The sequence below is a fragment of the Cyprinodon variegatus genome, unplaced genomic scaffold (assembly GCF_000732505.1).
Source record: "Cyprinodon variegatus isolate N-32 unplaced genomic scaffold, C_variegatus-1.0 Scaffold667, whole genome shotgun sequence".
Classification (NCBI taxonomy): Eukaryota; Metazoa; Chordata; class Actinopteri; order Cyprinodontiformes; family Cyprinodontidae; genus Cyprinodon; species Cyprinodon variegatus.
The window spans coordinates 77,668-101,144 of record NW_015151120.1 but is presented as its reverse complement, the minus strand read 5'-3'; the positions used below and the strand labels follow the sequence as shown (position 1 = coordinate 101,144).

At 37.9% G+C, this 23,477-nt stretch overlaps 2 protein-coding genes across 3 annotated transcripts in view; one reads left to right on the top strand and one right to left on the bottom strand.

Annotated features, from left to right (window-relative positions):
• The window catches only part of LOC107097053 (general transcription factor 3C polypeptide 1-like), a 29,068-nt gene extending 12,283 nt beyond the window's left edge, over positions 1-16,785 (top strand). Inside the window, exons 12-34 of one of the 2 annotated variants that reach the window (XM_015394027.1) lie at positions 97-221; positions 332-420; positions 511-664; positions 892-995; positions 1,785-1,897; positions 3,108-3,419; positions 3,582-3,727; positions 6,658-6,755; positions 6,859-6,955; positions 7,151-7,334; positions 7,434-7,530; positions 9,454-9,586; positions 9,674-9,758; positions 9,875-9,936; positions 10,084-10,192; positions 13,093-13,235; positions 13,360-13,502; positions 13,593-13,677; positions 13,764-13,876; positions 13,952-14,011; positions 14,098-14,191; positions 14,396-14,568; positions 16,137-16,785. In XM_015394027.1, the coding sequence (XP_015249513.1) occupies positions 97-221; positions 332-420; positions 511-664; positions 892-995; positions 1,785-1,897; positions 3,108-3,419; positions 3,582-3,727; positions 6,658-6,755; positions 6,859-6,955; positions 7,151-7,334; positions 7,434-7,530; positions 9,454-9,586; positions 9,674-9,758; positions 9,875-9,936; positions 10,084-10,192; positions 13,093-13,235; positions 13,360-13,502; positions 13,593-13,677; positions 13,764-13,876; positions 13,952-14,011; positions 14,098-14,191; positions 14,396-14,568; positions 16,137-16,770 (3,353 nt within the window). In that variant the 3' untranslated portion in view covers positions 16,771-16,785. Of the gene's footprint in view, positions 1-96; positions 222-331; positions 421-510; positions 665-891; positions 996-1,784; positions 1,898-3,107; positions 3,420-3,581; positions 3,728-6,657; positions 6,756-6,858; positions 6,956-7,150; positions 7,335-7,433; positions 7,531-9,453; positions 9,587-9,670; positions 9,759-9,874; positions 9,937-10,083; positions 10,193-13,092; positions 13,236-13,359; positions 13,503-13,592; positions 13,678-13,763; positions 13,877-13,951; positions 14,012-14,097; positions 14,192-14,395; positions 14,569-16,136 lie in introns of both variants that reach the window. The other variant, XM_015394026.1, reaches the window with a different exon arrangement.
• A 1,103-nt stretch (positions 16,786-17,888) lies between these two features.
• On the bottom strand, positions 17,889-20,284 carry LOC107097050. The gene is made up of 2 exons (XM_015394020.1): positions 19,934-20,284; positions 17,889-18,666 (listed from the first exon to the last, which is right to left on the bottom strand). The coding sequence occupies exons 1-2, from the start codon at positions 20,246-20,248 to the stop codon at positions 18,079-18,081; spliced, it is 903 nt and encodes a 300-aa protein (XP_015249506.1). The 5' UTR covers positions 20,249-20,284; the 3' UTR covers positions 17,889-18,078.
• Positions 20,285-23,477: the final 3,193 nt, after the last annotated feature.

Genomic DNA, 23,477 nt, shown 5'->3' with positions numbered 1-23,477 from the left:
CTTAATTTGGTTTGTCTTAAAAGCATTTTATCTCTAAACACCACCATTCCTTTTTATCTTTTTGTTATTCTTTTTTTTATGTGTATTTTGTATTAGTGGAGGAAGAGGAACAACCCAACTTATCTCCTGCCAGCTCTTTGCCTCAGAGCGAGGCTGCTCTTTCATCTGATAACTCATCCAGCACCAAGATCATTGAAGTTGAGAGTGATTTCCAACCACAGGTAATGATGCCCTGCGTTTGTGTTCCCCTATCAAAAAGGATTGAATTTGACACTTTCTTTTGATTTATTTATTTATTTATTTATTTATTTATTTATTTTTATCCCTTCAGAGGTCCCATGAGACGTACCGCCTGTTGAAGAGGAAGAACTTAATTGTTGAAGCCATCCGTAACCTCAAGATCGTAGAAGGCTTTTTCCCGTCAGTTTTTCTTTCTCCTTGTGAATTTGATATACCATTTGAATTAAGACATAGAGCAAAGCTTAACTTGGTTATGCATGTTTTTTTTAGGCTACAGAAGATAATCAGTGAAGCAGAAAAGCAGGAGGGTGTTAATACAAAGTGTTGCAGAAAGACTGTTTTACGGCTTGTCCACTGTCTGTCCAAAGAAGGCTTACTGAAGCTTTACACCACTACTGTTGTGCAGGACGGCGTCACCAAAAAGGTAAACACACTTCAATGGTGAACAAGATACGAATATTTAATATTTCAGCCCTTTCTGGTAAATGGTGCTTATTAAACTAAGTTTTATTTGTGCTTTTTTTTTCTTTCTTCAGTTTATTCCAGCAGCAACAAAGACTAGAACAGCTGGATTTGTTTAGAGCAGGATTTATTCACTAATCAGATTATTGTGTAATCAAGTGCTTCTGATCCTTTTCTTCACGCTTGTAGGTGAACATAGTTGTTCATCCATCTATTCAACCCAATGATGAGAAAGTTATTCAACTCATTGACGAGGTTCGCTTCAAAATCTCAAGCTCATATGCAGCTGGACGGTAAGCACCAGCAAGATCTCTGATCTTTACTTAAATCCATTCAAAAATTTTGATTTCAGTGTTTTCGAAATTGGGGGGAAAGGGGCTCATTTTTTAAAATGTTTTAGAGTCCGTATCCAGCGTCTTTTTCAATTGTACGAGTGTTGGTCCAGTGGGTTAGAGCAGTGTGCTTGTACTTGGAGAAGGTTGCAAGTACCAGTTCGAAACCCACAGCCTGCACTCTGGGTTCCTGAGCAGAGTGTTTTTTTTTTTACAAACTGTGTGGAGTGCTGCAGGATTCAGAGCTAGAAAAGCTCCTACACACACACTGATGTAACCGAATCATGGACTAGAGCTGCTGCAAAACTTGCTTCAAGCCACATAGAACAAACAATGCTAGACAAGTCCAAACTGGACTAAAGACAAAAAGGACAGAACTGTTGGTCAGTGGACAGTGAGGAATCACATCTGTTCAGTTTAAAGCTTTCACCGCCGATTGCATTCAGCAGCCATCCACTAAGTTTTAACAAGTCTGCCAAACACTGACCAGCAGGACTTTATGGCAACCTGCTCAGCTAAAAATAAAGATGCCTGCTTTAATAGCTATGCTAACTGTGTGGTCCTCATAGAGACTGAGTGTAAATAAATGCTGGAAGTATAACATTCTTTCATTATTATTATCATGTCTGGATGTTTTAGATTATTTATATGAATGCATACATACTGAACTGTCCTCTAGGTCTTTGTGGTTGATTTTTAACCTGAATTATCTCTCTGTATGACTTTTCCTCTTCTCTTCCTGTCCCTTAGCCTGCAGGTTGCTGAAGAGAAGCAGCTCAAATCCACATCTAAAGAACAGAGGAGTGATGCTCTTCACCAGAGCTTAGAAGATGAGGAAGACAAAAATTTTAAGCCCACAACAGGTATGATCTCCTCTTATGAAGTATAAAAAGATCTATGTAGTTCAAAGATCTGTTAGGTTCATAAGGGAAGGCTTCAATCATTTAGCATTTTTGATAACCTCCTATATTTACCTTTATGTACTTTTAATTTTGTCAAACCAGCTTTCTTAAACAGAGGCATGCTTAGTGAGCAGGCTTTTTATCACATCCCAATAAAATTAAGAATTTTAATTAACAGTTTGAATACTTTTTAAACATTTGCCAGAATGATATTCTCACACTATCAAAGCCTTAAATAAAATAATATTTTCATTGTATTTTTACAGATACTTCAAATAAAACAGTTCTAAACAATCTAACTAATTTACATGAGAAAAATAAAATTGTTCCCACAATAATTAATATAAGTTAGTAATTTAATACTTGGATTTTATATTTCTATATAAGGTTTTAGGGTTCAAACATTTTTTTTTTTTTTTTGTGTATCCTGTTTTACCAATATAGCTCTGGGAATCTATGGGGTAGAGCTAAATGATAGCCCAAAACTTTCACAAGCAAACCATTGTGGTTGTTGCCATTAGATTCTGCTTGGTAGTTGTATATTAAACTTTATTGAAAATAATTCAGGGAATAAAGTCGTATACAACAGAGACGGAGAGGGAGGTGGGAAAGAAAAGAGGGGATGAGAATTAAGGGGAAAGAGAGAGTGAGAAAGGAAAGACGGATTTGCCGATGAAAAGAGACAAAACAAAAATAAACATCACAGAAGATTTACAGTAACTCTCCTTCCGTAGCTGTATGAGACAAGAAGGAAATTAAACAGAACAACAGCAAAAAGAATTTGGTTTTGAAGAGCATCACAGATCAGGTAGGGACAGGTTGCCAACTACGGGTTCAAAGCAGCTATAAAACCCATTTCTGCTCATTGTTTTATTTAATAGATTACCAATCCTGTCTCTAATGGATTGTCATCAGATTATTTATCAAATGAAGAATATGTTGATGTTAATCATGATATAAAATGTCTTCCCTAAGATCTTTATATAAACAAGCACGTTTAACCTCACCAAAGCATATAACATTTCTTTTCCAGTTAGTTACCTAAAACAAAGTGTTATTTAGCTATAATATACCAATTTAAATAATTAAAATTTAATGATTTACTTACTATTTATTTTCCAACCGTTTTTTTTCTTTTCCATTAATTTATTATTTCTTTTGTTGTTTTCAGTTCCTGGACTTGGCAAAACATTTGGCTTCCAGCCCAAAATGATCCGTCTGCGGGTCATTCATAGCTTTCTCTGGTACCTGCTCTATGACCACCCACTGAGAGATAAAGCCTCTAAGCCGGATTTGTCCAGTCAGACACCAGTAGAACCAGTCGAATCCAATCCTGACACCAAGCTCCCAGAATCCAAAGCAAAACTGGATGTGAAAGAATCTGAAACCTCTAATTCAAGTCTGATGGGCGAGGGATCAGGGGATGAAGATAGCCAGCAGAGTGATAAATCTAAACCTGATCAGTGTGACTCTGACTTGAAAGGTAAAAGGATGTTATTGGGCTAAAGTTGTATCACTTTAAAGAAGCTGTTATTTTCAGGCTTCCTTAAGATCTTTTTTTTTTACATCAGGTTTATCACTATTTTAATTAAAATTACTTTAAAGACAGATTTTTTTTGTTAACCTTGTTCTGTTTCTCTGACAGTGTATGTTGATGAACACTCATGGAGGAGATTTGTCCCGCCTGTTTATGTCCAAAAAGGCTTCTCTACTGGCTGGGCGATGCTTCGCAATATTCTACTTTGCTTGCCGCTTTCCATTCTTGTGCAGATCGTACAGTTTAATTACAAGGTAAGATCAATCTTTTTGACAATGTTATCAAAATGTTGTCTGCAAAGAAATTTCTAACCTGTCATAACATCATAGTAAATGGGCTCTACAAAGTTCAGGTCTCTATGGTAAAAACGAGAGGAAACTCTATTTTCATTCTACAAATAATGCTACTTACATGAAATGAGATCAGCATTTCTGAAAAGATAAGAAAAGAAGATGGTAGGAGGTTCGTTTAAAAAAAAAAAAAGTGATTTTGAAAAATATTTTGATCCAAATATTGGATGACTGGACCTTATTGGTGATACTCACCAATTTCAGAGCCACTGTAAAACCTCAGCACCACTTTAGTCAAAAGAAACAAAGGTTGTTAGTTTTAAAAAAGCTTCCAGGGATACAAATCAATTTCTGTTTAGCAGTATGCTACTTGCTCTCTACTGCGAATTTGGCGTAATCTACTGGTAGCCTGAAAGCTTTGTGCACTGAATGTTTCTCCTTAGCAACTTTTTCCATATTTCTGTTTGTAAGGTTTACTTCATCTACTCTTTTTTTTTTTTTTTTTTTTTAAAGCTTAAAGCACGGTAATATAAAAACACATCGACGTTGGAAGGTGGAGATCACAATTGTTGTCTGAGTACCTTAAGGCACAAGTGACCTTTTTTAACCTAAAGGATCCACTGGCATGTTTAAAAGGATTGATTAAAACAAAATTGTCTGACATATATACTAGTTTGAATGATTGTTACCATATTTTCTGAACTATAGAGCGCACTGCTCTTTAATCCGCGCCCACAAAATGTTTTTGGAAAAAAAAAAAAAAAGTGGAACTATACATATATAAGCATCTGACTAGGGGTGTAAATGATAATCGTTTTTTATAGGTGCATCAATCCAACAGCCGACGATCTGATGCATTGACACGTCCGCAAGAGTAGCGATTCATGCCGGTCAATTTTTATTCATTTGCTCCTGGACGTAATTCTGACTCCCGTGCTGCAGTGGCGCTAAATCTATTTCGCCCTCCTACCTCGCTTCCTTTAGCCACTACCCTCTTTCGCCTGCCCACACACTCTCATAAACAGTAGGCAAGACAGACATGGTGAATGAAATACAGGTGTCATTTTTGTTACCATTTGCTGCTACTGCACTTTTGCACTCATTGCACATATGTTGAGTATTATTGTGAATGTAGTGTAGGCCTGTTTTTGTTACTTAATCTACTAGTGCACCTATGCACTCATTGCAGTATTTTTTGAAGCAAGGCCTGTCAGAAACTATAGCACACAGAGGCATTATTATTTTTCATTGAATGAGGTTTTCATAGGCCTAGGTGGAGTACAACTTTGCTACTCCTGTTATTTGCTGCTGTTTCTCAAATAAAATCCATAACGTTATTACAGCTTTCATTGGTTTTTTTTTTTAAATTTGAAACATTTTCTAGCCTGTAAGTTAAAACCCCCCCCAAAAAACTAACCAATTAATCAAATCGTATCGTGGTGTATTCTTCAGTATCGAAAATAATCGAATCGGTCGGTCAGGAAATTGATACTGAATCGAGTCGGGTGTAATTTACGCCACTGACATCTACTGAACTGTCTCCCACCACACCTGTAGGGGGAGCTCTACATATAGCCCCTGTAGTAGGGAAGAAGAAGAATGCTAGCTCCCATTAGCTTGTTTACTTGGTTGCAGTAAGAGCTTCTACTGACAGATGGGGCTTCATCAGCTCTTTATTTCAGTTCTGCAGGAGTTGAGCCCAGTCTTCACTGGTTCGGCAGCTTTAATGAGGCAAATAAATGTCAAATTGTGTGAATTTGAGACATTTGTTGTCAGTCGCTCCTGTTGCTAGCATGTACTTGTGCTAAATGAAAATTAGCCCCTTTTTCTTTCCTTTTCAACTTTGAACTTCCCCTTCTGGCAGTTGGGAAAAATCAAGAGAAAAACCCCACCTTCTTATAAGCCTCATGGTTCAAAGCGTGGGGAAAAAAAGTAGTAGCTTACAGTCTGAAAATTTGGTAGTTTATTGCCTAGTAAACTTGCACCACCCGCCAGCGGCCAAAATAATTTTTGACTGCGAGTGGTCCAGCCTCGATCAATGCCCCAGGCCCTAGAACTGGCAGGCCAGTTTTAGTCTGGTTCATCAGGCTTAGTTGTTTATGGTTAAGTATGCAAAGAAATGTCAATTATCCTTATTTATCAAGCCCAAATAATGCTCGGATTTCTTTTTTCCATGAATCTGATGCTGTTTCACACACGGCTTGATCAGTAGATAAGCTCTGGTATTTTAAAGGTTTCATCAACATGAGCTCTCATACATCATGTGTGCCATATATTTGGACCATAGCTATAGAGGCAAATTTAAGTCAAATATTGGAGCAGTGACTTGGGACCAAAGTATTTGATCTCATGCTCTGCTCTTTGTTAAAAGAAGAATCCCTGCACAGCTACTTTAAACTGATGTCTTGTTTTGCTCTGTAAGTAATTTAACTAATAATAATTTAGCTAATAATATTAGCTAAAATAATTTAGCTACCGTAATAATCAAGGGACCTCTTCAAGGTGTTCATAGAGCACTTTCTTCTGAGATGGTCTGTGGATTCTTTAAATCTTAAAAAAATATAATAAAACCAGATATTGATGTGAGAACAGGAAAAAAACACTGCTCATCTTGGCAAGTAGATAAGCAGTATTCGGAGTGGAAGTGCATCAGATGTAAAAGATATGACCCTATTTATTTAATTTTTTCCCCCCACTTCCCCAGGTCATAGTTTAACCTGTGAAACACGCTTTATTTTTAGTAATTTTACCCAATAAATTACATCAGAATCCATCTTGTTGTCTGTTTCTTGGCATTTATATGCAATAACTCCCAGTCTTACATTATATACATGTACAGGCAACAGCAAGGCAAGATTATTAAAGCAGCGTACTGGTTTTGTTTGTGTCCACAGGTGGATGAACTGGAGGACTATCTCAGTGACCCTGTGAAGCAGCACTATCTTGTGAGAGCACTGCCTCAAAGAATGAAAAGACAGCTTCTTTATAAAAGGTGCCTTTCAGTTTGTTCTTCACTCTTTGTACCTTTGAATTCTACTTCCTTCCAGACATTGTGGGTTCGTGTGATAAACGACAAGCTGCTCCTTCTCTTTTAGGAGATACATCCACGTCTTTTATGTGAACCTGCAGAAGCTGACCTACATGGGCTTATTGCAGTTCGGTGTTGTTGAAAGGTTCAAAGACAAAGACCAGGTACAGAGGAATCTGCATAAAAAAAAAACTATAAAGAAGAGTTTCTTAATAACTGCAAAGTGTTAAAAGTTGAACATTTTAATTGTTTTGTTGTTGTGTGATTCAAAGTTTATTTAGATTCAAACTTTTTAAGAAAGAACCAGAGGATTAATAGATAATTTGACTAATTATTCTCTTCTTTTTGCACTCATCCAGGTGTTTATTTATGTGAAACGCAATGCCACCATTGTCGACACAACCACTTCAGAGCCTCACTACTGGCTGGTCCAGGAGCCCCCTGACAAGCCCTTTGAGCGGCGCCATTACGTGTTCAACACTGCCCAGGATGTGGAGAGCTTCTGGTTCGACCTGATGTGTGTCTGCCTCAACACACCTCTGGGTACATATGTGCACGGCTGCATGCACCTCATTTTACATGTAAACTCAATGACACCATTTAAGGATCTGATTCATTTATTTATTTTTTATTTTTTTGAAGGCGTGGTTCGAAGCAAGAGAAATGGAGCAGCTGATGAATCCACTCCTCCTTTTGTGCACGATCACAGCGTGATTGTTGGAATGGGTTACCTGCTAAAGTAAGTAAAATTTAAGTTCTCAATATGTGTACTTGTGTGTTCTCGTGCTCGTGAAACGCCATCAACTTCAGCCTGAGCACTGTTCCAATTCACAAGAACACAAGCCTGAGAACAGACAAAGTCCCCGGATGTTCTCGCCCCTCCCTCTTTACACAGTATGCACCAGAGCAGACTTGTCTGTTAAGATTGACAGCTGTCCCAGCATGCACTGCAGCAGCAGCAGCTTCTAGTAGAGCACTCATAGAGCTTCTAAAAAAAGTTTAAAAAAACAATCCAAATGTACTTTGTTTCCAAGTTTGAAGATATTTCGCTTCCCATCCAGGAAGCTTTTTCAATCTCAGGGTTAAAGTTAAGTTAAAGTTCTCTTTTCTGATGCCTTTGTTCTATAGAAGTACGCTTTAAAATTATTTGAGATGAGAACAATATACTTTTAACAGTGTTTCCCATTAATGAACGAGAATGTGGCGGTCTGCCATAGAAAACAACAACAAAAAGATCTGTCAGTTTATCAGACCGTTCCACAGCTGTATTTTCATACCGCCCGTAACCCAACGCCATAGAGAGACAAATTGTTTACAGCCGTAACCAAGCGACAGGATGAATGCGCGCCACGCTCATAGACGTCACTTACTTCTTGATACATTTGGCGTATCAAATCCAGCGACGCCAGAGTGGGACGTCGGACGTTCACACCAAACGCAGCAAGAGCAGCAAAAATGCGTCTGCTGCTTTATTATTGATGCTTGTACCAGTTTAGTTCTGACGCGCAGCAGGAGCAGCAAAGCTGCTTCAGCTGGGAAAATCCACCTGAAAACTAAATCAGTGCAGTCAAACCATCCAGATTAACATCCTGCCTTCAAATATTATTTCTGTTGGAGCCGCTCAGACCCCCACATACCAGCGATGCGCTGTCAGTATGAATCCCGTTCAACAGCAGCCTCTGGCCCGGTCGCCTCTTCGCGGTATGGCGCAGGGGCTGGAAAGAGGTTTTCATGTACTATCTACTCTCTTTTTATAAAAATGCCGTCCCAGCTGCCCGGTTCTAAAACTGCTATTAGGTGAAATCAGATCTCCGCAGCCAGCTTCAGGGGGAACACCTTGCTGCATGCTTGAGGATCTCAATTAATGGACCCAGCCCTGGAGACTTTAATTACATCAGAGCTCCGGAGCTCTTTTTTTTTTTTTTTTTTTTTTTTTTTTTTTTTTTTTTTTATAAAGCCCAGAAAAATGAAATGCAAATGTAAATGGTTTCTAAATAAAGCCTGTCCAAAAATGTTTGTTATTCGATTGTATTGTTTAAAAGATTGCTTGTTCGAGTTAGTGAGTGAGTTTCTGTATTGTTTTATTCTGTATAAAATTTTTTAATTAAATTTAAATTACTTCTGATATGCCTTTACATGTACTGGTGTTTTTTTTTTCTGTCTGTAGGAATAGGACTTAAAGATTATATAAAAAAAAAAAAAAAAAAAAATGTTCTCATATCAGAAACGTACTTAGCATGACGTCTATAAGGATAAAATGGGTGTATGTTGTCTGTATCCTGTAGGCGTAAATCAGGGCAGCTTGAATGTCAGCATGCAAGAACTATTTCTAAGGGTTGTTCTTATTTGTTTGAATCTATGAGAGCAGCTCCATCACCAAGGGTTCGGGGTAGGAGGTGTTCTTTCGTACCTAGTTTATGCAGCAGGGTGCACAGGTTCTTTGGGAAGGAGAGGTTGCAGCCAGCGATCATCTCAGCTCAGTCTTTGAAGGCCATTCCACTTGGTTTTAGTGTAGCTGCATTATCACTCAGTGATATCTATCTTAATAATAGATATACGTTACATGTAAACTTTCCTTTATTTATGGGCACATCTTATGAATTAGTTGTCATGCTTAATGCATGCCCCCTGCCTTTAATGTCTTCTACCTGAACCAACTCAGAGGCAGCTATGAGGTGTGTGATGATGGCTCCATACCAGGAGACGGTAGAGGAGCAGGAGGTCGAGACTCAGAGCTCTTCAGTCATCTTAAACGCAACTGGTTGTGGACAAGTCACCTACTTAATACTAACACGGTATGATAAACATTTAAATCACATTTGGCAAATGTAACAGTTTCTACTTGTTTAGAAGTTTGACAATTTTTATATTATTTTTAGAAGTTAAGTGGATCACAGGCACCAGATCCCCAACCAAGACTGAAAAGTCTGCTGAGTAGAAGTGCCCTGAGGATGGCGCTTCAAGCTGGTGAGTTGTGCGGTTTTGCTTTTTTTCTTAACTGCTTTTATTAAAACCTGGTAAGTTCTTGTGATTTTATTCTTTGGATTCATATTTTTGCTTAATTTGGTAAATGTTTGTAACAGGAAATGCCATTGCACCTTCTTATTTGACCAACAAACGGCCTCTGATCAAAGAAAACATCAAGGTATGAGGTCTTGTTAGCTTCTTGTTCTTCTAATAGTTCCCTGCTATATTTACTACATCAAGCTGATTAAAAAGTTCTCTATAAGTTTAATATCCTCGCACAGTTGAGGGGAAGGTTTAAACTTGTGAATGTTACATCTGTAAACAGGTGGGGATAGAGCCAGCTTTCAGAAACCAGCAGGTCGTTGGAGGAAAGGGACAGAAGAGGAACAAGAAGAAAAAAGAAGCGGTCAAGGTCCAGCGCAAGTCGAAGAAAGGTATCATCTGCTGTTTACCAATAAACATGATTCTAAGGCACTTAAACTTGTTGGAAGATTTTAGATTTATCAGTAGAGTTTTCAACACGCTGATTTTTTAGGAGAGTTCTTGTAAATGCAATAGATGGCAAAATTAAAAACATTTAATTGACTAATTTTCATTAATTGTTCCTGCCATGTAATCATTTAGTTTGCACTTTAATTATAGATAAGAAACCCAGAGCGCTCTGAAACTCACAGTATTAGCCAATCAGAAGAAGGGGGTGGGTCTTAGGAAATCGTGTACTGCCTCCTCTCCTGCTCAAGTCGCCAGATAGATTGTGGGAAAGTCACCTTGCGCCGTTCACGGCTCCATTCAACTGAGAGACGTGCTTAAAATCAAAAAATGAAACTGTGTTTGGAGAGAAGGAAGATGAAGAAAACTGAATTGAATGGAGTGGGCACAATGCAGTTCATGAACTCCAGTAAAAAGGTGCTACGCAAACATGAATTAGACCCTGGTCATCAAGCTGCTGCTCATGCAGCTGCGCACACTATACGTTTGCCGGTAACTACGGCAACAGCTGATTTACCTGCGTCAATAACTGACCGTGTATGGAAGTTAAAATTAAGGGTTTGTGTTTCCCTCACCGAACACAACCTCAGTTACACTAGATATAGATGCACTTTTGCCATCTTCTGTCCATTTTTGGTGTTGGAATTTTAGAAGTCAAATTTAGTCTTCAATCATTCATACAATCTCTGATCCAATGCCCCCACACACCCCTGGCATGGCTTGAAAATACGCACGCATATATATATATATATATATATATATATATATATATATATAGATATAGATATATATAGATATATATATATAGATATATATAGATATATATATATATATATATATANCCTGGTGGAACATGCCCTTGATGTCACTGCTGAGGGCGATAGCATGTTCCCGGAATCTTAGCAGGACACCAAGAATGCTGGAGGTAAGGGTCGGACCAGGTAGCAGTAACTCATTCAGGTTCTGGCCTTTATAGGTGTAGGAGCAGTTAAACACAATCCTATTTTTCCCATTGTGCGTCACCATGTGATGTGGGATAAACCAGGATTCGGTTGACTTGTTCACCTCCTCATCTTCAATCTTGACAACATAGCCGGCCTGTTTGAGTTTCAAGATCTCAGCCCCATAGGCTGCTGCTTTCTCTGGGTCTTTAAGCAGACGTCTTTCAGTGCTCCTCAGATTGGCTAGGACAGCTTCTTTGGGAGTGCGGAGGCAGGGCATATCCTTCACACGTAGCAGTGGTGTGGCGTAGCGCAAGACTCCATCAACCTCCACCCGTACTGTCTTCGTGTCAAGCGTGTGCACCGCCTCTTGGTCCTGCCTCGAGCGCGTCACCAGCCTTTCACTTTTGTATGGCACCACATCCATCTGCCATAACTTCTCCACATGGTGTTGGAGCTGCTCTGAGGGTGAAAGTACGCCAATGTTCAAACAAAGTTCAGGCTGGAGTTGTTGCCGAACAACACTAGTGGGCCCTTGGATGACCCAGCCCAGTCTGGTCTTCACAGCCGCTGGTCCTCCTGGTGGCCCCAATCGGACTGGCTCTGTCGGGGTAATCAGGTGAGGATGGTCAGATCCAATGAGGACCATTGGCTGAACTCTATCTAGCGTTCTGAGCGGCAGGCCTTGCAGGTGTCTGTACCGGCGCTGGAGCATCTTAACAGGCTGAGAGTGTTCTGCCAATCCCAGAAGGTCTGCAGTAAAGGCTCTCTGGATCTGGAAGGTCTTTTGCGGTTGACCGGCAGGTGAAATGGTGAATGAGACAGAAAAGCCCTGCAGCACTTTAAGGTCTTGGTGCACTGTTCTAAGAGCAATCTCCTCTGGCTCACCTGTCAGATGTAAGGCCTTAGTAGCAGCTTGAAGGAGCATTGTTCGCTCTGAGCCATCATCAAGTATTGCATAAGTCTCCAAAGCCTTCTCCCCATGGTGTAGCACCACCTTCAACACCTTTAAGAGCACTTGGCTGGAGCCTGCCTTGCGATCTAGATAGAGTACTTCGTTGGTCGGAGCACTCACAAGGAAGGATTTCTCCTCAGTGGCTGGTTTTGCGTTGAGGTCATGAAGGGCGTCCAGATGTCTCCCTCCACAGGACTTACACCTAGCCTTCAGTCGACATTGGGCGGCTTGGTGGGAACGAGCACAACGCCAGCACCTTCTGTTGCTCTTGATCCAGGCACTGCGCTGCTCAGTAGTGAGCTGACTGAACGTAGTACACTGGTTCAAGTAGTGCTGGGCATTGGTACAGTATGGGCATGATGGCAGGATCTTGCTTGCAGGACTGGCGTTAGCCGATGTACTGTCTGGGGACTTCTCAGTACTGTGGAGTACAGTANTGTTTCTTGCCTGTGTCGAAAAAGTTCAGGCTCAGGATTTATGTTTTTTGCTTTAATCCCTGGATCCACCACAAGTTGGTAAATGAATTCTGCTTGGGTTGGACAGTAATACAATATCAATATATGGCAATATATTTTCATTCAATAATGGAGGTGCGATGTTTAATCACATCTGATATTTCAGCTATGCTGAGGCTTTTATTGTGTTTTGTCAAATGTTGAAAACTAAAGTTAAGAAGTACATAATAAGGTTTGATCATATCTTCTGGCCCTAATATCCACTTAACAGCTCCTCTTCCGTAGTGAAATGTTCGTTTTGACTTGGTTCAAGTTCAGGGATTTCTGTAATTAGCAAAAACCTGCTGTCTGTTATTAAAATGAAGCTTACTCTACGCTATGTTGATAGGAGTGTTAGTGCACTATTAAAGCATTTTGTATGCCCTGGTGAATGAATGAAAAAGGTTTAGTGATTTCACTGCTGATGCATTTTAAACTAAAAACTTTTTGGTAAGAACCTAGAAAACGCACTCTAGCCCATGATGCGACAGACCACCAGGCTCTGAAACGGATGACCAGAAACAGAGTGTACTGGTCTGTTCAGGAGGACTCCATCATGATGCTCTGCTCGGTGGCGTCAGACCTGCTCAACAGCAAGGTACTAATACTCTTTAAGATCTGCCCATCATCTGCTTTATGTGTTTCTTAATCTTTTGTTGTGTTTTTCTACTTCTAACAAACCATCTGCATATGATTTGTGCATTTTTTGTTTTTTTTTGCAGCTTAAAAGGCCTTTTGTGCCTCACTGTGTTGTAAGAGACATTCTCCACGCAGAGTTTGACAAATCGAAAGATAAAACGTCTGTCTCTGTTGCACGTCGCTCAACTTACATTCTTAAAAATCCTCAAACGGTTCTGAACTACAGGTGGGGCTTTGCTACAGATGTTCAAAAAAATTTGTTGTTTTTGTAAATAATGGTTCTCATGAGGTTTTACCCAACAACTGTTTGTCTCAGGATCTGTTTGGCGGAGGTTCACCAGGACAAAGCTCTGATGACACTGTTGGAGGAGAACAAACCGGCTGACCCTAATGACCCAGAGGTTTGTTGATCTCTCTTTGTTTACTTTCTATTGTACGTTGATTGTAAGAGATGTGAATTTAACTGAATTTGGCTGTGATGTTTTAGGCCTGTGCCAAAGCCTTCTCTGAATACATGCGCCTGCTTAGACAGAAGTTCAAAACCATCATGGATGATCGTGCCCCAATGATACCAGACTCTCAAGAGCAGATCTTTTCACAGTAAGAATGGATAATTTAACTTGTTTATCTTTAAAGCAGAACAAGATAAGAATCTTCCTAATGTTTATTCTTCAGATATAAAGTTTCTGCAATAGATGATGGGAAACATGTCATTTACAAAGACACCATCAGCTGGTAAGGATTGGTTTGACAGAGGATTTTCTTTTCAACAAATAGATCTGGTTTGGTGCCTGTAATACTTTTTTGTTTATTTACCACAGCAAAGAAGACATTTATGCTGTCGTCTTGTACAATTTGATCCAGAGCTCTCTGGTTATGACCAATGGTCAGATGAAATCTTCCCGATCATTTCAGGTAACCAAAATAGATTGTTCTGTCAGGTTCTGTAGATTGTTCTGTCAGGTGCTACTATGACTCATTTATGGTTAAACTCATGTTAATACTTAAATTACTGCTCTTCTGAAGTCATTTTAAAAGTATCTATTATGGCTTGGGTTATTTGGGACTTTCTTCCAATTGTAATAGTTTTGTAAAAGCTTTATGTGCTTCCTCTATTAGACCTTCCAGACGTACAATAAGTATGATCAGGAGCTGCTCTGTCGAGTGTTCGTCCAATGCAGGAAGAGGGGCCTGTACAATCGGCGCCGCATCACTCCGAGTTTGGAACCAAAGAGGAACAGATGTCTTCCCATTCTGCCCATGTCATTCCAGATGTCTCAGTCCTACTACAGGTTGGTCTTGTTTTCTATTCAGATATGAAAAGAGAAGTTTTATTCATGGAGCAAATAGATTTTTTTCTTATCATGTATTATGATAACATTTATTTCTTTTTGTGTTTTTATTTAATAATTCCTCTTATTACTTATTTTAAATGTGTACTGTGCAGAATAGTGTAAAAATAAATACATTTTATTCTAACATCAGTATGAATGTTGTTAGTAACTGTGCCATCATAGAAACCCAGATCTTAACAATCAAACTTTGGAGATTTAAATCACTCCTACATTTTAATAGTTTTGTAGTGATGAAATATGCAGACCTCTACTTCACCAGAAGGAGCTCAACTTTAATTCTGCTAGTTCTCCATTTAAGTAGCTCACTCTTTTAAGCATTGTAGGATTTTGCAAACAAATACGGAAGAGGATTAGGGCCACTGAAAACAAAAAAAAAGTAAACTGATTTTTAAATTTTATTTCAGTTTAACATGGGAAAAAAGTCAGAATTCTGAGATTAAAGTCAAAATTCTGACTTTTTTCTCAGAATTCTGACTTTAATCTCAGAATTCTGACTTTTCTCTCAGAATTCTGACTTTAATCTCAGAATTCTGAGTTTTTTTTCTCAGAATTCTGACTTTAATCTCAGAATTCTGAGAAAAAAAACTCAGAATTCTGACTTTAATCTCAGAATTCTGACTGAATTCTGACAATAAAAAAAGTCAGAATTCTGAGAATAAAGTCAGAATTCTGAGAATAAAGTCAGAATTCTGAGAATAAAGTCAGAATTCTGAGAAAAAAGTCAGAATTCTGACTTTTTTCCCATACTATACTGAAATAAAATAAAAAAAATCAGTTAACTTTTTTTTTTTTTTTTCCAGTGGCCCTAATCCTCTTCCGTAAACAAAGCTTGCCTTAACTGAAATATTTGCTATCATGTCTATAGGGTGACCTGAAATGAATGTATCTAATGCAGAAAACTTAAAAGCTGGTGTTTTCTGCTCAGGCTGTATCGCAAAATGAAGCTTTTGCATATCTTTTAGGAATCTAGAAGCGTGTCCTATAAACTGAAAGTGACTAAATCCGGTGGTACTATAGAACCACATACATAGAGCCTGGTCCTGAGGTATAATGGAGTGGTTTGTGGGATTTAAGCTGAGATGCCCAACTTTTGATAAAGCGGTAACTAAATATAAGTGTACCATATTATTGTTGGACTAAACTGGACTGATATGTTTGGATAGATATGTTTAGATTGACTTCACTATGGAGTTAATTGGATTTTATATACCGTAACTGAAGAGAAATTCTTAGTTTGACTTATTTTGTGCGTTGAAATTTAATGTTATTAATGGGACCATATAAGTAAATTAAATAAACCTGAACAAAGCAGAAATGTTTTAATCAAACTTTAAGGCAACTTTTGCAAAACAATCTGACAAACTGCAAGCCCCTAATTCATTTTTAACTGATCTAAAATTCATGAAGTGCATTGGCATTCAGAACCTCTCTGCCCAGAATGCCAATGGTTTTAGTCAGGATTCAAAACTCTAAGGAATTTTTTTTCCTTTCTCCCTCCCTGGCAGGCGTTTCTCATGGCGCATTCCTCATTCCCTGTGCACCGACTCCTTCTGCTTCTTGAGAAATCTAATCACCAACGGGACAGGGGACAACCGACCAGCCACCGCTTTCTACCATGAAACTGAAATCAGGTCACAAGCCAGTGAGGAAACGTGTGAGAGAAAAACGGCAAGAAAAGGAAAGCCCACTTCAACCATGGACTCTCACAAGCAGACAGCTGGAGAGGAATCCACAACCGAAGTAAACAACAGCCAAAGTATAATGCAGGGAGAAGAGAAACCTGTGGAATCGGATGGGAAGATTGAGAGCACTGATGAGAAGATCACATTAGATGAACAAAAAATCCCAGAATGTTCTGCTCAATCTGGAGCTGATGATGGTTCCTCAAGCAGAGAGCAGACAGATGATCATGTCCCTGAAGAGCCAGAAGAGGCCCCAGCTGCTAAACCCGGAGCAGCTCCACAGGATCCTCCTGATCTATCAGATATGCTGAAGTTCTCTCTGAACAATCCAGGAGGAGCTTGCGTCGTCTCCCTCAGCCTGATGACTCTAGGGCTGCTAAGCGTTCATGTGTCCATCCCCAAGCAAATAGTCGTGGTGGACAGCAGCCTGGTGGACAATGAGGTAGTCAAGAGGTGAGTTCCTGGTTCACTGGCTTAGATGTCTAATCAAATAAATGTTTCAATTCTCCATCACAAGTGACCTGCACAACTCCAGATAAAACAAACCTATTGTCAGGTCTTGAATCGAATTTATAAAAGTTTGACTTTTTCATTGTTTGCTGGTATGATTGTTTTATATAAACAGATCACCACTTTTCAAGTTTTTCTATGGTGGAATTAATATCTGATAGTTTCATTGCTTAGAAAATAGTTTAAGTTTTTTCTCCAAATGTTTCTTTGCAGATTGCAGAAAAAAAAACAGCTCATTCTTAACAGACATAATTGCTTCTTAGTATGTGTTTGTTCTTCTTATCGGTAAGGTGGAGCTCATTTCAATCAGTTGAGTTATTTTCACTAACTGTGCTTCAGTGAGTTTCCATAGTGATCAATAGGTCTTAGACTGGTGTATTTTTTCCCAAATCCAGTTTAGTTGAATTTTGGTTCTATTGGGTTATCGTGAGGATACAGATGGGTAATCTTTCGTCTTCTAGTACTTTCTTTAAAAATCAATTTAAGGCCATCACAGCTGCAACAAACTGCTGCAGAAATAAATTCAAGAAACTTTAAAAACTCAAGGTAAGAAAAAANATTGAAATGTGAAGGAGCTTATAATGGAGAAAGGGTCTGCCAAATTTCAGTTTATAAAGGGAACAGACTTTACTTTAAATGAGAAAAAAAAAAATCAAAATAGGAAACTTGCAGACTTTTGTCTTATGGCCTATTCTCCATTTAGTTTTAAATGTTTCTCCCTTTTCTGGATATTTTTAGCTGCCTTAGAAATGTTTTTATTTATTTATTCTTGAATAAAGCTTTTAAATACTTAAATAGGTATTTTATTATAATTATCAAGTGCTTTTTAAGTTAATTTAAAATACTTAGCTATATCACTAAGTGTACCATGCTTTGTTTTTTATTTATAGAATAATAAATGAGTTTATTTATTAATCAAAAAAGGCATCAGGGACAAATACAAGTCAAAATTTCACATTTTACTTCACGATTTATTTTTCATTGGTGCAGTTTCATGTAGTTTTATTATAAATGGATCAAACATTGAAGTAATGTCACAGTAACAGTTTATTTATTGGAGGAAAATCTTCTTTATTGCCTTGCATCTTATGATGCTATGAGCAGCTTTCAGCACCCTTTCATTGAGTAAAATGCATTAGATACAACTGACTGCTTCTTTATGTCTGAATAAAGGAAAAACAAACAAAAAAATCTTACTTCTGTTTAACCCAAGACTTGCATTTTTAATAAAACCTCTTAGAAACTTTGTTCCTTCTTAGTCCAATCTTTTCTCCCAGCTGAAACCTCTCTTTCTGCTTTCACCTGTCCTCTCTTCTCCAGCCTCTTCCATTACCCTTCCACCCCTTCTCCCCTTTTCTCGCCGTCTCTTCCTCCCGAAGCGGAAACCAAATCCTCCTTTTTCTCGGCTGACAGCTTGAAGCCCTCCGGCCATGGAGGTTAGAGCGTCGTTCCTCTTCCAGCCTTCCTCCCCTTCTCCTCCTTCCTTATAGTTCCTGATCTCCAGCGAGTTATCCCCAGCGAATGGAGAGAGCGGGAGCTCCAGGAGGTCTCCTCTCTGGGCCCTCAGCAGCTGCATTTCTTCCCATGATTCATCTTTCTCCTCAGACTCTGAGAGAGTATTCTGAGGGCTTTGAGGCCAGTTTGACCAGTTTTTAGGGTCTTTGAGGTCCTGCAGAGGAGACTTGAGGTCATACAGAGGTGACTCTAGTTCACGCCTGTCCAGTGTGGGATAGAAGGCCAAGGAGGACAGAGGATGTGTGGAAACTGTTGGTGGGACTGGGAAGAGGAGTTCGAGGAAGAGGAGGATGACCTGTGAGGCACCAATACGGAAAGGCAGTCTCATCTACATGAAAACAGCAGCAATGAGCATGTTATACTGGGCATAAAAGCATTGGTTAAATAAAAACTTAAGACTTTTTTTCAGATTGGCTCAGTTGTATAAGAAAGAAAAGGCTTTGGTAGAAATTGTAAAAAATAAATAAAAATAAAAGAGTAAACTTGAGTTATGAGAAAAAAAACGAAACAGGATTAGTTTTATTTCCTAATTAATTTTCAGCTAAAGCATTATTACTGTGATAAATCATTTGATGTGAGTCTAGGCTATAATAACCTAACCAAGTGTAAAAATATTTTTTATATTAACTGATTTAAAACAGGTTTAGCAAGTTTGAGAAAGACAACTAAGTATCCTAATATTTTGCAAGTAAGTGTTCAGCCTAGTCTAAAACTACCCTAAAATTCAGAAAAAAAGTGTTTCTTCATTAATGTTTATGAAAGAAAAAAAATATATGTCTGCAGAAATCATAGACAGCAACAAAATGAGTCTTTACTATATCTAACATAAAGAGAGTCAGAATATAAACATTCATTTTAGTTTGTATTTCAGTTTAAAATTGTCCTTTTTTTTTCTTTTTTTAATCCAAATGATAAAATACTTTACATCAAGACTCAAAAAGCAAAATAGTTCAATAGACAATTGACTATAGACATACAAATTTTTCTCTTCAACTCAGAAAGTACGTTAATTGAGCAGACTGGTGCATAGTAAAGTTGCCCCTAATACGGTATATAACCGTGTGATCTAAGCCTCATATAGCTAAAAGTATTCATTATTATATTTGTATTATTAGGACATTACCATTAATCAAAGCAAAACCTATATCCCTTTTCTTATGAGTACAATTAGCAGAATGAATCATGATGCATTCACCCTTAGAAAACAACTTAGACCGAAGAAGCAGTGCTCATATTTTTTCTGAAAAAGAAGCTTCCCATATGGGTGCTGCCTGGTCGCAGAACAGATGTGCTTGTCATCATTTTATGTATAAAGATCTGTGATCTTAAAGACAACATGAGGACATGCAGGAAAGGTTTATAAATATGATGCTAAGTAATTAAAATATCTAATTATTTCAACTTACTGTGATTTTACTAACCACATATTTCTAATTTAAGTTGGAACTTGGTTAACTAAACCCCCATTCCTTTTTCTACTACTTCTTAGCTGCTCTGCACATCCTGATATACCATCAGGTATAAGATTAAAACAGGAGCTGAAACAATTCCCTCAACATATAAAAAGCTCTTCCGACATGTTGGTCATTTCTTACCTTGTGTCTTGTCTGGCACCTTGTTGTGTCTTCTGTCACATTTGTTGCTTCAGACCTTTTTAAAAAGCACCAACTGATCTCCACCAGTCTGCCATCACAGATTGGTTCCTCCACCTTCTGACGCCCACTAACATATTCACCGAATACCTGAAACTGGATTCTTATTAGCTCAGCAACGTTTGTCCGGTTCGGCACGGAGGCCATTATAGCTGCTTGCTTGGCATGAGGGGAAGTGGACACAAATGATTCATTAAGATGTTTCTGATTAGAAAGAGTCTCTGGGATTTCTTTTATGGCTGTGGTTGTAATTAGCATCGTATCGATAGGAAATCACTAATGCATCTAAAGAATGTCTTAGTAACCCCCTCACAATTTCCGAGCTGAAACAAAACGAGGCCTTTGCATGAATGGAAATAACATCATTTATGTTCCCACACACCTTTAACTGTGAGTCAATAGGAAGCTTCAAGACTGAATTAAAAAAGGTCTTTTTATTACTTCTGAATCTCATTGTTAAAAAGGAAATGTTTGTGTGGCGCCAGGAAGTTGAGCATGTAATTGAAATGTATAAATCCCAAACAGGGCTATATCCAGCTGGGCGTCGCTAATAAAAGCATTGAGTTTTTGCACAGGTACAATAGATTCCACAGAGTCATTATTTGCTAACTAAAAACAGAACCAGAATTAAAGGGTTGTGTGTAAAGCTGAATTGATCTCAGTAGTTCAGGAGCTCGTTTTTATCTGTTAGCATCTGAAACTTGTCTCTATTTGTTAACACTTCATCATTGCTTGAGGGATATCATTTCTGCCTGTTGGTTTAGCTTCAGATAAAGCTGGATCTGACTCTGAAATAATTTAGCGTGAATGCCAATGTTGACTCACTAATAGCGAGGTTCATTCAAAGAGGCCAAATTCATCACCTCTTCTGAGTTGGTGGTACTTAAACCTTCATCTTACTATCATATTCTTGTTAGTTTTTTTTTTGTTCTTGGAGCATTAGACTTATTTGGTGTTTTTTTAAAATTGGGGTTATAATTTTGCATGCTTAAAGTTAAATAGAAATCTGAATTAATGAGGCTTAAATGAGGCTTTTAGTTCTTGTTTTTCTGACCATTTTAAGTCTTAATGTTCTAGGGCTTTAAATTATTTCCAAAAGTGCAAGATGAAGAATAACTCACTAGTTATTATTGAATGAATGCTCAGTATTATACATCTCTAGATTTAAATCATGAAAGTTTAGATTTTTTAGAAAATGTTTTGTTAATTCTCATGGCCTAGTGTCCTGCAACTTTAAGTTGTGTCTCTGCCTTAACAGAGACAAGTAAGTTAGTCAGGTCATTAGCAGGACTGTATGCTGAAGAGTTTTAATTCACCTGTGTGGAAACAGAGACACACCTAAAAGGTGCAGGACACCCATCCTTCTAATTGAGGAACCCTAGTTTAGACTAACTGCTATTGAAAGAACAAAATAGACTCTCTTTAAATTTGAATATAACAAATAAAGATAATTAACTTTGCTTCAGGTTATCTTGTTCATTAAATGTTTGGTCTTTGCACTTAGGATTTGATAGGTCCTGTTTTACAAATAAGGGCATGATTTAACATCTTTTCTAATCTTCGCAGGACCCTTTAGGCTTTTATTTATTCATCTTAATAACCCTCTAAATTAAGAGATATAAACACTTGAAATTCATCATTCTATTAACAATCTCCACTCAGTTTTATTTAAATAGCACATTAAAATATGACTCAGGTGAAGTCCTTTATGCTCTGTGAAAAGCTAAAACTTTGAAAAACATTTAAAGAAGAATGGAATTTAATATGAAAATATGAAAATTAATTTCTAGTTACTGAATTATTATTTAAGGGGGACAGATTTGCTCTCTTTTTAAGAACAATTTAAAACATGAGTGGCAGCAATTTGGAGCTGCTATAGTCAAGCTGTTCAGACTTTTTTTTTTAAAGCATATTGAAATAATATAAACAAGTTATAACAAAAAACAGAGGTCTTAACTTCCAGCCCTTGAAGGCCTTTATCTGTTACTTTTAGACGTGTCTCTCCTTTAATCCACTAGACTCTAATATTAGCTCTTTAGCGCGACTGAGCTGTTGAGGAAGTTGAAGTATTTATTACATTGATGTAGGTCAAGAGATTCATATTTAACACCACACCCCCCCAAAGGATTTGAGTTTGGGTCCAATGAAATAAAAGTATTGATTCTAGCAGGTGGAGACGACTGTAGTTTTAGATTTTGGTTTAATCGGGATATAACAAACATTGTGTAAAAAAGGTAGATGTATGCGTTTTAAGCAGCTAAAATAAACTTTCAATGTGTCATAAAAACATTTTATTATCTTCAGTTGAGAAATGTTATCTGCTGTTAACTGTTATCTAAGCTTCACATAATTATTATAAGCACTTAAAGGGAAAAGGTCGTAGTATGTAGACGGTTTATGGACAATTCAAGTGAAAACAAACAATCAATAATAGAAGGATGGAACATTGATTTACAAGTGAATATATCAGAAAATAACTGGGTGGTGCATGCTCTTTGGCTTAAGCTCAAACAGGAAACAGTGAAATAAACCTTTAACAATATAAACTGTCAGTTAGACAGAATATTTCTAATGACCTGTCTAAGGGAAAAGCTCAGATTGCAACATATTGTTAATGATACTCAACAAATCCCAAGGAACAAAGACAAGGATAAGTTCCAACAGACAGGCTGCTGATTCATTAGATAGAATTAGGTTAACATATTTCCAGCTTACAGAGAATGCATAGACTTCAGAGTGAACCAAGGCAAAAAACAACAAAGAAAAGGAACGTACACTGGAAAAAGTATAACCTCAAACTAAAAAAAATGATGTCCAGATATCACATCTAAAATATTTGACTTCACAGAATCTGAATTTAATCACTTGATATGACCTGATAATATTAATGTTGTTGATAATATTAATATTGTTGATGTAAACAATAATATTGCACTTGACACAACTTAAAATCTTTGCCCTGTTCCAAATGATTTTCTGAACATTTCAGTTGATGAACAGAACTAATATATTGACATTGGGCAAACCCTTATATACTTGCTTTTAACTAAAATAACAACAATTAACGTTTTTATAGAAACCAGTTTATTGAAAAAAATTTTTACATATGAGAATTTTGACAAGCCAATTAACCTAACAATCATGCTTTTTAATTGATTGTGGGAGGAAGCCAGAGTGCCTGGAGAGAACCCACACATGCTCAGGGAGAACATGCAAACTCCATGCAGTAAGATCCTGGGCCGGGATTCAAACCCACAACCTTCTTGCTGCAAGGCAGCAGTGCTAGCCACTGCCACACCCTCTCATGGTCTGGGACTTGGTCTTGATCACGTCATCTTACTGCATGCAAAGCGCAGTTCACATTTGACTCAAGCAGAAAAAATTACCAGCAGGCCATGAATAAATACAGGTGCTGGTCATAAAATTAGAATATCATGAAAAAGTAGATTGATTTCAGTAATTCCATTTAAAAAGTGAAACTTGTATA